General features: G+C 34.9%; 1 protein-coding gene across 2 annotated transcripts in view; it reads right to left on the minus strand.

Moving 5' to 3' along the window:
- LOC138696627 (uncharacterized) overlaps positions 1-16,361 on the minus strand; it is a 36,704-nt gene that overhangs the window by 6,633 nt on the left and 13,710 nt on the right. For both annotated transcript variants that reach the window (XM_069821815.1, XM_069821814.1), the window contains exons 5-9: positions 13,351-14,104; positions 7,106-7,337; positions 3,325-3,533; positions 1,372-1,519; positions 932-1,136 (exon numbers count right to left, since the gene is read on the minus strand). In XM_069821815.1, coding sequence (XP_069677916.1) covers positions 932-1,136; positions 1,372-1,519; positions 3,325-3,533; positions 7,106-7,337; positions 13,351-14,104 — 1,548 coding nt within the window. The remainder of the gene's footprint in view (positions 1-931; positions 1,137-1,371; positions 1,520-3,324; positions 3,534-7,105; positions 7,338-13,350; positions 14,105-16,361) is intronic.

Below are 16,361 nucleotides of genomic sequence, written 5' to 3' on the forward strand. Positions count from 1 at the left end.
AACAAATATAAATGACACTAGGGAGGAAATTAAACGCAGAATAAATATGGCAAATCCCTGTTATTATTCGGTTGAGAAGCTTTTGTCATCTAGTTTGCTGTCAAAAAATCTGAAAGTCAGAATTTATAAAACAATTATATTACTGGCTGTTCTGTATGTTTGTGAAACTTGGACTCTCACTTTGAGAGAGGAACAGAGATTAAGGGTGTTTGAGAATAAGGTTCTTAGGAAAATATTTGGGGCTAAGAGAGATGAAGATACAGGAGAACGGCGAAAGTTACACAACACAGAACTGCACGCATTGTATTCTTCACCTGACATAATTAGGAACATTAAATCCAGACGTTTGAGATGGGCAGGGCATGTAGCACATAAGGGCGAATCCAGAAATGCATATAGAGTGTTAGTTGGGAGACCAGTGGGAAACAGACCTTTGGGGAGGCCGAGACGTAGATGGGAAGATAATATTAAAATGGATTTGAGGGAAGTGGGATATGTTGATAGAGAGTGGATTAATCTTGCACAGGATAGGGAGAACCAATGGCGGGCTTATGTGAGGGCGGCAATGAACCTCTGGGTTTCTTAAAAGCCATTTGTAAGTAAGTAAGAGATAGTCATTTTATTTCCAGGTTCAGTTCAAAATACTACAATGAAATAATGCACTCCACAACACTATTTCATTATTCATTCGGAATTGCGGACAATGACTGATACTATAATAAAAATCCGAATGCAACGAACGAAATTTTTACCTTTATAAGTTACATAAATATATTCGTCACATGAAAGATTCTTTCAATATCACAATAAATAGATTAGAAATAGGTTCTACAAACATTATTTGGAAGGCAAACTGGGTCGAGCATATAAATTGCATAGCTTGGTTGAAATATAACTTCAAATTAGTTAATGTAACATGCAGAACACTCACTTGAAAGGTTTGACTCCTGAGTGTGTCAACATGTGGATCTTCAAGTTTGACTTGTTCTGAAACATTTTACCACATCGATCACACGTGCAAGCCCCCACAATGTCCTTATGATGCACCTCTTTCATGTGGCGCTGCAGTGCAGCTCTAGAACCCAGCAGCTTAAGGCAGATCTTGCATTGAAACTCACGGAGAACTTCCGCCATGTCTATCAAAATTAGAAATATTATGTCATAATAGGTCGTATTTTGTTTTCAAAAGTATTCTTAAAGTTTCTATTTCTTTGTTTTCTTTGCACTCCCTTACAGTAGAGGAAAACTCTTAGAATAATCAAAACTATTTAATGATACACACCAAGAACACCTAAGTACTGATATGTATAATATTATTCTTAAACATAGAATTCGCTTTAAGCCCGAAGGATGTTTGTTATCTTAACTCACCACTGTGCATGCGTTTAATGTGAACTTTGAGCTTTTGAGGTTGGCAGAACTTCCTCCCACAGAAGTCACAAAGTGGTCGAGTACGCTGTGGATTAGAAGCGCAGCCATACGTGCGATGCATTTCCAGGTAGTTGAGGCGGAGAAAAAACTGAAATACAAACTGACTAATTATCTCCTTAGATTCCATGCATACACAGCCAGCATTAGGAGCAATTTCACAAGGACGCCATGTAAATGCGGGCAAACAAGAGAAATCAATCGATCGAACAATCAACACATAGCTAATTAAAATCTCTAATATTCCTTCCGAGCTATTTTTTTTATTGAAACTGTAATTGTTAATGTTGGCTGTATTTTTGGCATGTCTTTATTTTCTGCATTATTGAGTCAACTGTTCATAAACATTTTATCTCTGTCTCTGTTTCCACCAGGCTCCATCTTACAATAATACAGACATCAACTACATTTATTTCTAATGCATAAAAGACACTGATTTTTTTATATGAAATTGTTTGTTCCAGGTTCAAGATCAGGAGCCTATTTTACAAAGTTATGGTGTTGTATATTACAAATTACTGATGAAAGTTGTTGTGAAGTATGGAGTTGTATCTTTCTGTTCCACAAAAGGATTAAAGTGTGCTGTACATAACCAATGAATTGCTACAAGTGACGTCATATCAATAAACCTACTACATCATAACATGAAACAGCTATTATCTTCATATTTCAATCATCAAATTACATTATGTCTTTCTCCTTAATCGTAATGTCGTATTTTAAGGTAGGTTCGTAGTAGTGTAACATTTCTATGAATTTCGTAACCATGCAATGGTATTTATTTTAGTTTATTACTTAGATAATTAAATATTTACTTCATTATATTCTTCCACAATCCCTGTATAATGCTCCACTATAGTTTTCCATATTAGCCAATAGATGCCGCTAATAATGATTTTCACTCGTCAAACTTAATTGTTACGAAACTGTAAACACTGCAAAATTATTGAAATGGCAAAAATATAAATTAAATTGTCTCTCTTGAAAGAAACAGACGCAAGAAAAGATATTCTAAACCACATATTTATCAGAATATATCTTAATATTACAAAATAAATATATTTAAATAACTTTAGTACATTTATGTATGAGTCTTCTTTCATAGTTAGAGAATACCTGACAATTTACTAGTAAGTTACAAATACTAGTACTTTTGTGGAATACAATCATGAAACTTGACTGGAATTTGTAAGTATGGTGTGGTAAAGTACAACTGTAGAAAATTCTTTTGTGGAACAGAAACTCTAGTATTTTTACTACTTACTAGAGAATTTACTTGTAATGTACAATACCATACCTTTGTGGAATAGGCCCCAGGTCCCATCCCCAGCCCTTTTAAGAAAGAACCAACCCCTCCCCCCCTCTATTCCTGCCATTGTTCCTTGCCTTATCCTATTTGAGCTGATGGAGCAAACTTGATCTCCTGGCAGCCCAGAATACAGCATCTGAAGTGACCTGTGAAGTGGCAAACATCTATTGCCTGACAGAGGCTCAGGATCAAGACTCATCCCCAGAAATACCCCAATATCCTGTCTCGTGGTGAAATATAATTCGGGCTATTACTAACAAGAACACACATCCTTCCCAACATCCTCAGGGTCAATCGGACTACATTTTATTAGTCATCTCAGAGCCAATTGGCTAGATTCATAAATTGAAAAAACTCAACCCAAACAGAGTCGAAGCACATGCAAAACCTAAGTAGAACGATAAGCAGAATTTTCGAGTTTCCATACGAATCTAATGTGCCATTAATTCTAATGCGCACCCCATTTTTGGAGACTAAATTTAGCTGAAAAAAGTGCGCATTAAATTCGAGTGAATACGATACATATAATGGTTAATCATAAGAATTAGGAGACTGTCTTAACATTTTAGATGTTCTGCAAATATTACCTTTTTGCAGTATTGACACTGGTAGGCACCCTTGCCATCGTGCATCTCTGCTGCATGCTTCATGATGTTTTCTTTGCCCAGAACAGCTGTGCCACATACTTTACAGTGATACTTGCGGATTGTCAGGCTAAAGTTGGGGTCATGAAACACAGTGCAGTGCATGCGGTAGTACAAAGGGTGTGAGAATCTCAAATTGCATCCTCCACAGTCTGAAATAAAGGTTAAATTCAATCACTGTTAGTCAATAAACACTTGATAACTATATTTCACACTTACAGATATAAAACAAAGTTATAACTTTGTACTATATTATGCATTTAGGTTGAAATCTTAAGATTTTTCCCAAATATATTTTAGCAGCACAAGTGACCTACGAAATATTTTTAACATCATCACAGATAAACAATACTTCAGAAGAAGTAAAATCAACACTACCGAAGGTAAACCAAGATTGCATACAATTTGAAATACACGACATTCAGGTCTCAAAAGAACTTTAAAGTAATTTAACAGTATTACGTTTTTGGAACAACATGTGTGGATAATTTTATAAATTGCAAGAAATCTGTAATTTACATTTTGCCAATATTTGCTTCAATGTACACGCATGAATTAAGCTTCTCTCACATGCATAATAAAAAAATTGTTACAGAAATAGATTGTAAAACAATCACTTTCATGATGTTGTGAAGTTATTCACCACCTCTTATAACCTGAACTAGCATCCGAAAAATCGCTTTTAATAATGTAGTTAACCTAAAATATAAACATTTCTATTTTCTCAAGAGCTTGTATATGATGAGCTACTGAGTTTCCGTAATTTATAAATTTTCATTGTATTTTCTTGAAAATGTTACATCAGTTAGATATTGCTAAAAATACGTAATATGCACTTTTTTTAAGCTTTATGTTGGGAAATGTGCCTCGAAGTTTTTTTATATTACTTTATTTTAAAATAATTTCTACTTTTAATAAACATTTGAGATATAAAGATATTCAAACTCCTATAAGTTTAAAATAAAACAAAGATCCCCTATTGTGAATGGTCAATATAATTCATTAGTAAGAAAAAATTAACTTTAAACATCTGATTTTCTTTTTCAACTTCAATGCACGAAATAAAAATCATAGCTTTCTTAATAGGTTTGTTCCAGAATCGATTCTGAACAGTAGCCCAATGTGTGTTCCAACAAGACTAGAACTGATTCCAAACCGATATTGAACTCCCAGTTCCCTGTTCCAACATGCTTCAGAACTCGTTCGAAATGAATGAAATTGATTCTTGATTAAGAGCAGAACTGGGAATTCTGAACTGTTGACGCATGTGCAGATGGTTTAATCTGAAGTTATGGTTAAAATGCTTCGAGACTAGGCGGGTTAAAATAAAAAAAATTGTCGATCATGAAAGATATGAAAGGTGATAGCGATATATTTTATGACGAATTAAGTTCGGAAGATGAATACAATTTTAATATCAGAAGAAACTCCAAAGGTCTTGAAAGAAGAGTTCAAGAAACGTTTTTGTTTGTATGTCTGTCTGGATGTTTGTTACCTTTTCACGTGACAATGGCTGAACCAATTTATATGAAAATTGGAATATACATTAAGTTTGTTCTAACTTAGATTTTAGGCAGTGTATGGCATTCAAAATACTTTATAGTATTTAAAAGGGGGGGTTATAAGGAGGCCTAAATTAAATAAATCGAAATATCTCGCTTATTATTGATTTTTATGAAAAATGTTACATAGCAAACGTTTCTTTAAAACCGATTTCTGATAAGTTTTATTCTATGCAAAATTTTGATAGAACTGATATTTAACGAGATACAAGAGTTTTAAAATGACAATGTAAACACATTTCAGCACCTCCTCAGACTAATAGGCTATAATGAAATGAAAACAAATGGCTTCGTCTATATGGGGCCTTGCACAACAACAAACGGAAACTATTCATTTAACACTATTTTATACGGATATAATAATTAGTATGATGGGAATATAAGCTTATAGAATATGTTTATCAATATTAACATACAGAGAATGTTTGTGTGTTTGTATGAAATAATCTCAGAAGCTACTTAACTGATTTGTATAATTATTACTTCACCATTGGAAAGTGTGGTTTCTCTAGATGGATATAATGTTTATGCTATGACGGTAACTCCTGAGTGAATCGAGGACAGGTATGATTAAAATAGATTTTTACGCACAGAAAACTTTAAATATAAACAATATTATATTACTTGATTATTTAAACTTTATTTGGTCCGAATAAAATATTCTAATTTTATACACTTCAGTTTCTTTTTGTCCACAGAACATAATAGTATTTTTAAGAATTTTGTCGTACAGATGAGTATTTTCCTGGGACCAAAAATACAGCACATAATGGAGAAAAAATTAGTATTTTATCGTTGAGCTCACTGAAGCTGAGATATTTTATGAAGTGTCACGAAACAGTGTTCGTGCGCTCATCATTTACCCATATTCGTTTCCTGCGTTTCTTAAAATAATATTTGAAGAGTCCACTGCAAGAATGATGGATGTCATTTGGAATACATTTTTCAGGAGAAACAATTGAAAGTTTGAAATGCTTAGCGCTCAAAGCTTAACTGTGATCTTCCGATCATTACTGGACAATGACTATCAGTGTTAATGCCACGTAACTCTCTATGTACATTCTATACGTCTTAAGCTATACATTGACAGTCTTGGTTCATTTTCGACAAGAAAGTGACATCCATCATTCTTGCAGTGGATTCTTCATTTATGTACCATATTAATTTTAATCTCGGAGAATTAACGAATGAGAGTGTATCAATTTAGTATGCAGTAACAGTACATTAGCTTAGCATTTCATTATTTTATAATCCAAATATGAACTATGCTGATTTGAATTGTGTTTAAATAGATAAAATTAATAAACTATGCAATAAATGCAATGCAAAAAAAATGGGGTAATGAGCCAAACAGATTATGTTACGCTGTTGTAAAAGTTGTTCCTCCTGAGATTCAAGAATCCCCATAACCAATTAAAAACTTACTTATCAGAGTATATCTATTATCAAGACACTTTTTAAATAACACCTAGACATAAGGCAGTACAACACTTTATTTCAAGTGCCATTGTTTCCTGCAAAAGAAATACATAAAGTCAATTCTACGCTATCATTTAAAGTTAAAGCATAGGCTTATCATTTAATTGGAAATCTTCTTCCAGGTGAGAATAAGAGCCTTCAGTTCTTACAAGTATATTTCATTTCAGATGCTGAACATTTGTCTATTAGGTCTAATATAGTATTAATCTTAAAAGTAGAATTAACTGAACAACAATAGAAAACAATGCATGATAATAACAGTTAAATTCATAGTTATAAATACAACTTTCAAAATGATTCAGGAGCAAAGAACTTACAACATACAAAAAGCTATTATTTATTAAGTAATTACAAAACTATATTTATATTTAAGTCAATACTTATTTCTAACAAGTGCAGCGAAACGCATGGGTATGGCTAGTACATTAATATATTAATAAAGTAATGGATCCTTTTAACTTTCACTTGTGAACACACCAAAAAAGAATCCGAGAAGGTGCATTCCAGAAATAATTTTGTTGGAAAGATAACCCTGTGTGAAAGTATCCAAAATTCTATCAATTAAACATAATGTTCTGTAATTTTGTGTATTATTGTTACAGACTTTCGTCATAATAATTCAAAGAAAGCTTTGGGAAATATATCCTTACAAAGTCTAGTACATGTGGTAAAGTATGGCTTACTTGTCTTTTCCATCTTCTTCTTTGACCAACTAGTAGCTGTGTCATCAGACCAATACAGAAGCTCCTCTCCCACTCCAATATCTGTCACAGTAACAAAATAGAGTTCTCCATGTCGTACAATAGGTGCCAAGTTGCGTTGTTCCCGTGCTGGTGCTGGCCGTATATATCTCAACCAGTTGGAACCATCAGGATCGAAAGTGCTCAGATATTGTCGCTCCTTATCAGAAAATACCTGAACAATATAATAGTGTCAATTAACTTTTTGTATGAATTAACACGTTTGCAGTGTTCAATGTGCTGCCAAATGTTTCAGAGCTACTGTATGTGTCAGTTTTAGCATCAAGAAGGTAAGGAGTACATTTCATTGAATCTGCTATGAAGAGATGTTCTCCAAGATTGGAATCAATGCTATCCAGTCCTGATAATGGATAGAACCTAAATGTATCTCTAAAAATTTGGAATTTTTACATCTAAGCTATGATACAAACATCCAAAAATTTCACACAACTACAGTAATTTCACAATTTATTATTTACTGTTGGTCGAACAACTAAAGTATTGGCTTTCTATGCTGATAACCCCGTGGGTTCAAGTGGAATTTGTAGTGAACAAAGAGGTGTTTGGTGGCAGGTTTTCATGGGTACTCTGATTTTCAATACTGGTATGAACTATGCTGATTTGAATTGTGTTTAAGTAGATAAAATTAATAAACTATGCAATAAATGCAATGCAAAAAAAATGGGGTAATGGGCCAAACAGATTATGTTACGCTGTTGCAAAAGTTGTTCCTCCTGAGATTCAAGAGTCCCCATAACCAATTAAAAACTTACTTATCAGAGTATATCTATTATCAAGACACTTTTTAAATAACACCTAGACATAAGGCAGTACAACATTTTATTTCAAGTGCCAGTGTTTCCTGCAAAAGAAATATATAAAGTCAATTATGGTGAATTGCTCCTACAGGGGGGGACATTTGAGTTTATTATTCCTGAATAATTTTAATTCTCTTGTTCATGAAAAATATAACTGAACTAAGGAAAACTAAAAAATCTGTACCAAACTGTTTACAAGTTGTATCTCATATTGCAGAGAGCTGATATTTCCATTTTGCTGATATTACAACAAAATTGGCCATTCTACCCCACTATCTCTTAGCTTATTGTCTCATTAGTGCTGCCTTATTGGTGTCACTCATGAGGTTCAAACCTGTCTTCGGACAGTTGTCTAAACAACAGTAAAATTCTAAATACAGTTGAACCTGACTTATGCGTATATCAAGGAGAAGAGAAAGACTACTTGCAACTCAGAATTACTTATAAATCAGATTTAGACAGTTTTTACTGAAAAAAAAAACTAACAAACAAAAACAATACAATGGGCCTACATGTGTAAAACTTCACAAACAACAAAAATACTGTATTAAAAGAGAAAATAGTGTTCAGTATTAACATTTTGAACTTGGTGCTGTTTCAAAGAAATCAGATAATTTGGCTTGTTTCACTTTTCTTGCATTAAGTGTGTACACCTAATTTTGCAAACTTATTAATGAATTAAGAGCTTTTTGACAACAACTTTTCTCACTGATATAATGTCTTCTTTCAATTTAGGTGTTTCAAGATTATGCCATCATCTCCATCACTGTCACTGTTGCTTGAAACTGGTCCAGTATCTTGATCATCACCATGTTGTTGGTACATATCAACAATAATCTCCTCATCCTGTAGTTTCCCCACACAGCCAGATCATCATCAAAATGCACAAAAGTATCGAAATCTGCATCCTCTGGTAGATGTAGCTCATTGCCAGACACAACTTCATCATCTGAGACAGTCTATTCTAGTAAGACACCAATTTTACGAAAACTGTTGTTGATTGTGGATGATGACACTAGCTTCCTTGCAGCCGAAATAAATTCCATGGCTTATAGTAAGTTAATGGAGAGATTTTCAATTCCTGCATCAGTCAGTGTTATTAAATGCGAATCAGATTTTTTCTATAATGCACTTTGAAATTTGCAATGATGCTCAAATCAAGTGGCTGTAGAACACTGGTACAGTTAGGAGGGAAAAATTCCATTCGAACATTTTCCAAAACTATTTGAGATGGATGTGCTGCACATTGATCCATAAGAAGAATCTTCTTCTGTTTCTTTTTCATTCTGATGTCCAGTTTTTTTAACCACTGTTCCATTAAAATCATAGTCATCCAAGAATTTCTAATGGATTCATATTCCGCAGGTTTTGTTTTCACACCCTTAAAATACCTCGGTTTCTTAGATTTTCTTATCACAAGTGCGGGAAGTTTGTCAAATCCATCTGCACTGGTGGCGAGAAGAACTGTTACGCGAATTTTACTTTTCTTCCCTCCATGGCATGAGTCACCCTTTTCAGCTAATGTTTTACTAGGAAGGAGATTGTAGAATAGGCCGGTCTCATCACAGTTGTAGATGTTTTGAGGCTGATAATTGCTGATAAACTCCCTGTGATGCCATGAGGATCTATAAATCCTTTCAACCATCCTGATTAAGCCTTGAAATCAACAGTGATACTCATAAATTTAGCTAAATCTATTGCCAACGCTTTCAGCATGTCACCACTGATTGGTAGAGCTGCAGCCCGTTTTTGCTGGAAAAATGTCTTTTCCAAATCTACATATTTCTTTTCTTGCTGATGGCTGCGTTTTGGTGGTTTTGCACCCAATTTTAAAAACTCATCCAAAACAGCATTTCTTTTACGTATGACTGTACATAGTGTGGTATAGGTAATCTGAAGCAATTTCAGTTTATGTTTTGTGTGGATTAGCATCCATCTCTCGTATGAATTTTACTTTCTGATCTAGTGTATAATTTTTCTTTGTTTTTTTCTCCATGGCTGATTGAAAGCAACTGAATGACAGAACCTCTCTTCAACAGTAAATACCAGATACCGGCAATTTTTATTGTGTACGTTTTACTTCTCAATTGCGCCCACGAAATAAATTGTCATATTCAAAACAAGTGTCAGTACATCTCTTTGCCTTTTGTTTCTGCGCCAAATACTGTCCATTCTAATTGCACTCTTTGTGTTTGTTTTCGCGCCGAAAGCTGCCCGCTCTACTTGCATCTACATCGACAGAGGTAAGGAAAATTCACCCAGAATTTCTTTTAGAACACCATATGCTTATTACAATTACGCAAAACTTAATTGTATTTCACTGAAATTTAATATGTACAACAGCGAATTACATATAAATAAGGTTTAACTAACACGTTTTTACATTAATTTTTCCGGGACCAACAAAAATTTACATATAAGTACGAATTATGCAGAACAGAGTTACGTATAAAGCAGGTTCAACTGTTTACACATTTCTATATAATTCTCAATGTCCAAAATATGAAACTAGATGTTTAAAATAACACCTGCAACTAATTTAGGCTACATACAAAGTGATTCAGTGATTAACTGATTCAATTTCTACACACTTTCATAATAATAGAAACATTACAGAAAAGAGAAAACTCAGTTGGTGTTGATGAAGCCAATACAAACAGGACTGACACAGTTAAACGCAAGAGATTACTTCCTTGTTACAAAGTCTAAGCAGATCTGGCGGCCAATCCCTCTACTATCTAATGTACACCCTTTGACAAAGGAACTGGTCAGTGTTCAGACACTAATCCCACCTCGGAATAGCTCGGAATCATCGTATGTGCTGTGCTTATACATGTACATTTTACATACTATAGAGAAATCCGAAGCCCAGTCTTTGTAATGAGAAGAAAGAACTCTATCACTCACTAAGCCATAAAGACGTTGTAGGGAATATGTCATTTGTGACATACAAATATGTTGCTGCTATGACTTGTGTTCCTCCTCGGATCTCAATGCTTAATATTTGCCCTTGTGAATCTTGTGTTAACCCAAATGACACTTTGACAAATTCACGCTACAGGAGAGTGACCATTTTCCGTGTCAAAGGGTGTACATAGGTACGGCAGCAAAGCGAGTTCGACTCCTTTATGTGGAAAACCTGCCAACAAGATAACTGCACACTTCCAAGTGTCCAAACCATGAAATTATTATTGTGAAGTCAGTACATCCATGAACTATACACATTTTCATCATACCATGTTATGTTGCTTATGCCTTGAACGTTATTTTAATCTTAAATACTGATTCCAAAAGAAGTCAGTACCGATATATGATATTGAAATTATCAGGTTCTCAAGTGTTTATTATACTGAAAACAGATCTATGTTTGTTAAATTCTAAATAGGTACAGAAAATGTATACTTTGAAGAACATTAGTATCTTATAATAAAATTATCATGCACACAAATTTCAGATTTTTTAAGAAAGCAGATAAGACTAAAAATTCACTTTTTCTGTTCACTTAAGTACTCCTATCTGATTCAGAGTTTGGCGTAACATCTAGGGACCCCAACAATTACTTATCTCACAGGATGTTTTCCATTCTAGGAAGTGATACTGATGACAACTTTGAGAGTTTCCAAAAAATTCCTTATCAACAATATGGATGAGAACTGCAGTGGTGAAGAGGAAAAGGTATTACTATAGTCGGTTACAGAGAAATTATGGCAAGAGAGTATTAGCATACGATTACAAAACATGGAGATAGGAATACACATTATTTTCAATTATTGAATTTGAAATACTTTTATGTAATCATATTGAAACTGTCCTGTTCACAAATGTAGCCTTTAAAATTGTTTAGCAAATTCCAAATAAGTCTAGGTATGTTATTTTACTCTTAAGTTCTGAACTTTAAGGATTTTGTTGCATTAATATTGAAATTATCTTGTTCTGAAATGCTAATCTTTTCAGTAAATAGCCCTTAAATTTACCTAAGTTCACCAAAATCTAAAGAAATATGAAGTCTGAGTAATTATGGTTATATAGGTACTGATGGGCAGAGGTAGGTACTGGTGGGCAGGGGTAGACAAATCCCAGACACCAGGTTGCCATGGCACTTACATATTTTCATGTGGCACCTGAGTTTTTTTATTGAGTTCAAAATATTTAAGACTTCAGTTTCTTTTATGTCCTTACGACTAATGCATAATGTTAACAAAAACAGTTGTGTGAAGAAGTTCAAGTGTGTAATATGTTTTATTAATTAATTATAATATATCTTAGGTCGAATGGTTTTCTTATTGCACGTATGTGTAAAATGTGATGGCTCTTGGACAACGGCTCTAGCACCGGAAACTTGTGGAGTTTTGTCTATTTTTGCTGTTGAGTTAAATTAACCGTAAGATTTCATGATTTGTTTCCCACAAAAAAAAAAAATGCATGCACACAAACACATACACAGACACAAAATCATCACTAAACTATCATCATCATCATCATCATCATCATCATCATCAACAATAAATCGTCACCACCATCACCGAATCATGACCTCATAATGGAACAATGTTCAAGAAATCTGTGTGTGTATATTCAATGCCTACCCATTTCACTTGCGTGATTTGGGTTTCGCATATTGCGGATAGATGACAGGACTGTCACCCATTTTCAAGTTGTACACCACTTCGGTGGGTCATGCTATGAAAGATGTGTATCAGTGGAGAGTTATGTCGTGTACTGGGGTGAGTGTATGTGTAAGTGTAGTGTAGGAAATGGGTGAGGATGATGGAGATGGGAAAACCCAGTGCCAGCACATAGTCTACACCTGTCAAATAGCACCAAGGGAGCCGCCAGACTTAATAATATCCCTGTCAGAAGGACAAATCACTATGAACAGTAATATACAGAATGCCTTCTCTTCATATGCACTGCAGAGAGATTTGGAATTTACCTAAACATATTGGTACACAATCTAGTGATTAGGAGTTGTGCATTGCCACCTCTCCTAGTCCCGAGGTACCCAGTAGAAATTTTACACGAAAATTTCTGACCTCTCTGGGAATGGAACCTGAACCGGCTAGTCTGGAGGCAGACGCGCTACCACAGAGCTAACTTGGCGAACTGTTTAACTAAATCTCAAAAAGTAAATTACTGTCAGAATTGAGAAGTCATATTTTTTTCATGATTCAAATCTCCATCATCATCTCATTGTGGGTGTAGGGCACCCTGGGCAACGACTCTGTCGATAAATTGGTCTATGTAACTGGCTTCATATGGGTGAATGGCAAACCGTCAAGTACCCGCTATTAGAAAAAAAAACCTTCAGACTCTCGATATAATAGTACGGAAAATCAACAGAAGTGTGTAAATTAGCAAAACAGTGCTTACCTCCCAGATATCCTTCATGCTGAAATCGTCAGGGATGTCCATCTCCTTAATTGGCTGGCCCACAAGGGGACCAAATTGAGTGTACTGTTTCAAGTGGCATCGTGTCACCACACTGAGCCCATGAGCTGGGTCGCACATCTGCAACTCCAAGCTCATAGGCAGAGAAGCCTCAGCGAAGCTTAATCTCTGTTCATGCTCCGAGAAGACCTTCACATCAGCAGCGCCCTCAGAACTGCTCGTGGTGTCCCCTTTAAGGGCTGGAATGCTGTCACCTTGTGTTTCCTCCAGGAATGTCGTGTCTTCTTCTTTGCTCATGCTGTCCAAATCCCCATTGTTTACAGTAATCACACCATTTGTTGAGTCACTCTCAGCACTTGCAGATTTTTGTGGAGTCCCCTCCCCATTACAACTTGGTGGCTTAGTCCGAGCCTGTTTCTTTTCACTCTGCCACTGTCCAAATATCACAGCATCACCAATGATTATGGTAGGGTTGCGCAGTGGACATGCATCTTGCACATGTCGTGAATTGCAGTCGCAGCAGAGTTTAATGCGGATGGCTACTCGTTGCTGAGGCTGAGGAAGCTGCAGCTCTTCACTGAACTTTGGTCCCTGCTCCCCTGCAGATTCTCTGCTCTCGTTCTCTGCCACCACTTCTTGCGGTGCTTGTTGTTGTTCTTGCTGCTGCTGCTGCTGCTGTGAGGGTATATCTTGTGGAATCCCATCTTGAGGCGCCTTGCGGATATCATGGTGTTTCCTGAAACCACCAAAAAATGTACAGAATGCGAGACTATATATTTTCAATTTTTTAACATTCATTTATATGCACTTTAACATTTATGGTAATATCGCGTGAGTAGGATATTTGAGTATATCAATAAGCCGTTGATTATTTTTCAGTTTCTATTTCTATTGTTATGTGTTACAGATGGCTTGTGTTCATGTAACTGATTTTGGTTTTGTTTTAATGTTTAAGATTTAGGGATATGGAAGCTAAAGTTGATAAATTACAAGAGGAAGTAGGAAATGTTGGATTAAACATAAACTCCTCTAAGACAAAACAGATGAGAGTAAATTGTAATCATAAAAATAAATTGACAGTAAATGATATAGAAATAGAAGAAGTGGATACTTTTCTATACCTGGGAAGTGTGGTTACAAAAACAGGTGGAGCGGAAGAAGATGTGAAAAGATGTATTCGGCTAGCAAATGGAGCATTTGTACAGCTATATCCCATATGGCGGAATAACAACATCTCATTGAAGATAAAGCTCAGACTGTTTAACACAAATGTAAAATCAGTCCTCCTCTATAGTTGTGAAACAAGGAAAATTACTGATGTAATAAATATAAAGATACAGACGTTCGTCAACAGATTTCTGAGGCGTATTCTAAATTTAAGATGGCGGAAACAATAGCAAATGAAGAACTGTGGAGAAGAAGTAACCAATCACAAATATGTTACCAAATGAAACAAAGAAAATGGAATTGGATAGGCCACATGTTGAGAAAGCTAGATGGAGCTATTGAGAAGACTGCAATTGACAGGAATCCACAAGGAGTAAGGAAGAGAGGATGGCCTAGAAAAACAAGGAAACGATCAATAGAGGAGGAAGTAGAGAGATGTGGGAAAAGCTGGAAAGTAAGGTGAAATGGATGGCCGGCAACAGAGTACGCTGGAGGAACTTCACTGCTGCCCTATGTTCCACCTAGGAACAACAGGATATAAGTCAAGTAAGTTTAATGTTTAAGATATTGGTTATTAAGACGGTTATGAATCATAGTATGTGAATTTTCAATCCAGCATTTACCTTTGTGACTGAGGGAACTATGACAAATCTCAGTCAGATTGGCTAGCCACGGAATTTGAACCAGGCAGCTCCTGAATGTGTATCTCAAATGTTACTGTCTCACTCAGTTAACTTAGTACTTCCACATTTAATTCTGTAATCCTTACCTCATTATTATGGCTCTACAAAATCACTTTACTGCTGAATTGTTGAAAATAACAAACTTGACTAGAAATTTATTTTGAATATGTAAAGAGTGCCTTAGTAATTCACTTCAATAAATGATATTCAGAATCTATGAACTGATGATGATCATAAAGAAGAAATGGCGAAGAAGTAAGGGCAAAGCAAACCGAGGTAGGTGTTTTATCTTACAGGACTGAACTCTGGTCTCCTTGGCAAGAACTATTATTAAACTGATTGAGCTATGGATGAGCAACAAGTCATTTCATATTTTATGTAGGAGTAAACATTTATGTTCTTTTTCATATTTTTCTCTCCTTTTCCAATTCCACCGTCATATGAAGCTTAAGACTCTACAATACGAGCAAAATACTGCAACTCTTTCATCATCTACTTAGGAAATTATATATAAATGCATGTCTAAAAATATACAGCAGCAGTCCTAATATTATATCTAAGTGTAAAATACAACCGAAATAAACGGAATGTACCTGCTTTGATGAGAATGAGAGAGATACAAGGGTCACTCATCTAGACAGTGTGAATTTTAATTGAATGGTGTTCGGGCAAAGGGTGTTAAGTCATTTGTTGTACAAATGGAGTTTTGTTCCCTAGAGGAATATGCAAGTTAAATTCTATAAGCGAGTGTGCAAGAAACAAAAGAATACTAGCATTTGATGTGTTTTATTTGCGTAGATAATTATTTGCAATAAGTGTCTGATGTTTAATTTTCATTTAACTCGAAACTCATTTTTATGATTTATCTCCCTTTACCCAAACACCATCGAATTGGTTGTGAATGGTAGAATAAAAACTGAAATATCATTACATTCTCAGAAGAGGAAATGTATTACAATGAAACCTCAATAGAGGACTTCATAAATGATATCTCTGTGTAAGGTTGTAATAATCAAGAAAATGTAATTCATAATGCAGGATAACTGAAAGAGACAGGTAAACTATAATTAATTAAATATCCTTAAGAAGATTTTGTCATAAAAATACAATAGCAGTAATAAAGAATTTACTTTGTTCAACAAC

Source organism: Periplaneta americana, chromosome 3 (genome assembly GCF_040183065.1).
Source record: "Periplaneta americana isolate PAMFEO1 chromosome 3, P.americana_PAMFEO1_priV1, whole genome shotgun sequence".
Classification (NCBI taxonomy): domain Eukaryota; kingdom Metazoa; phylum Arthropoda; class Insecta; order Blattodea; family Blattidae; genus Periplaneta; species Periplaneta americana.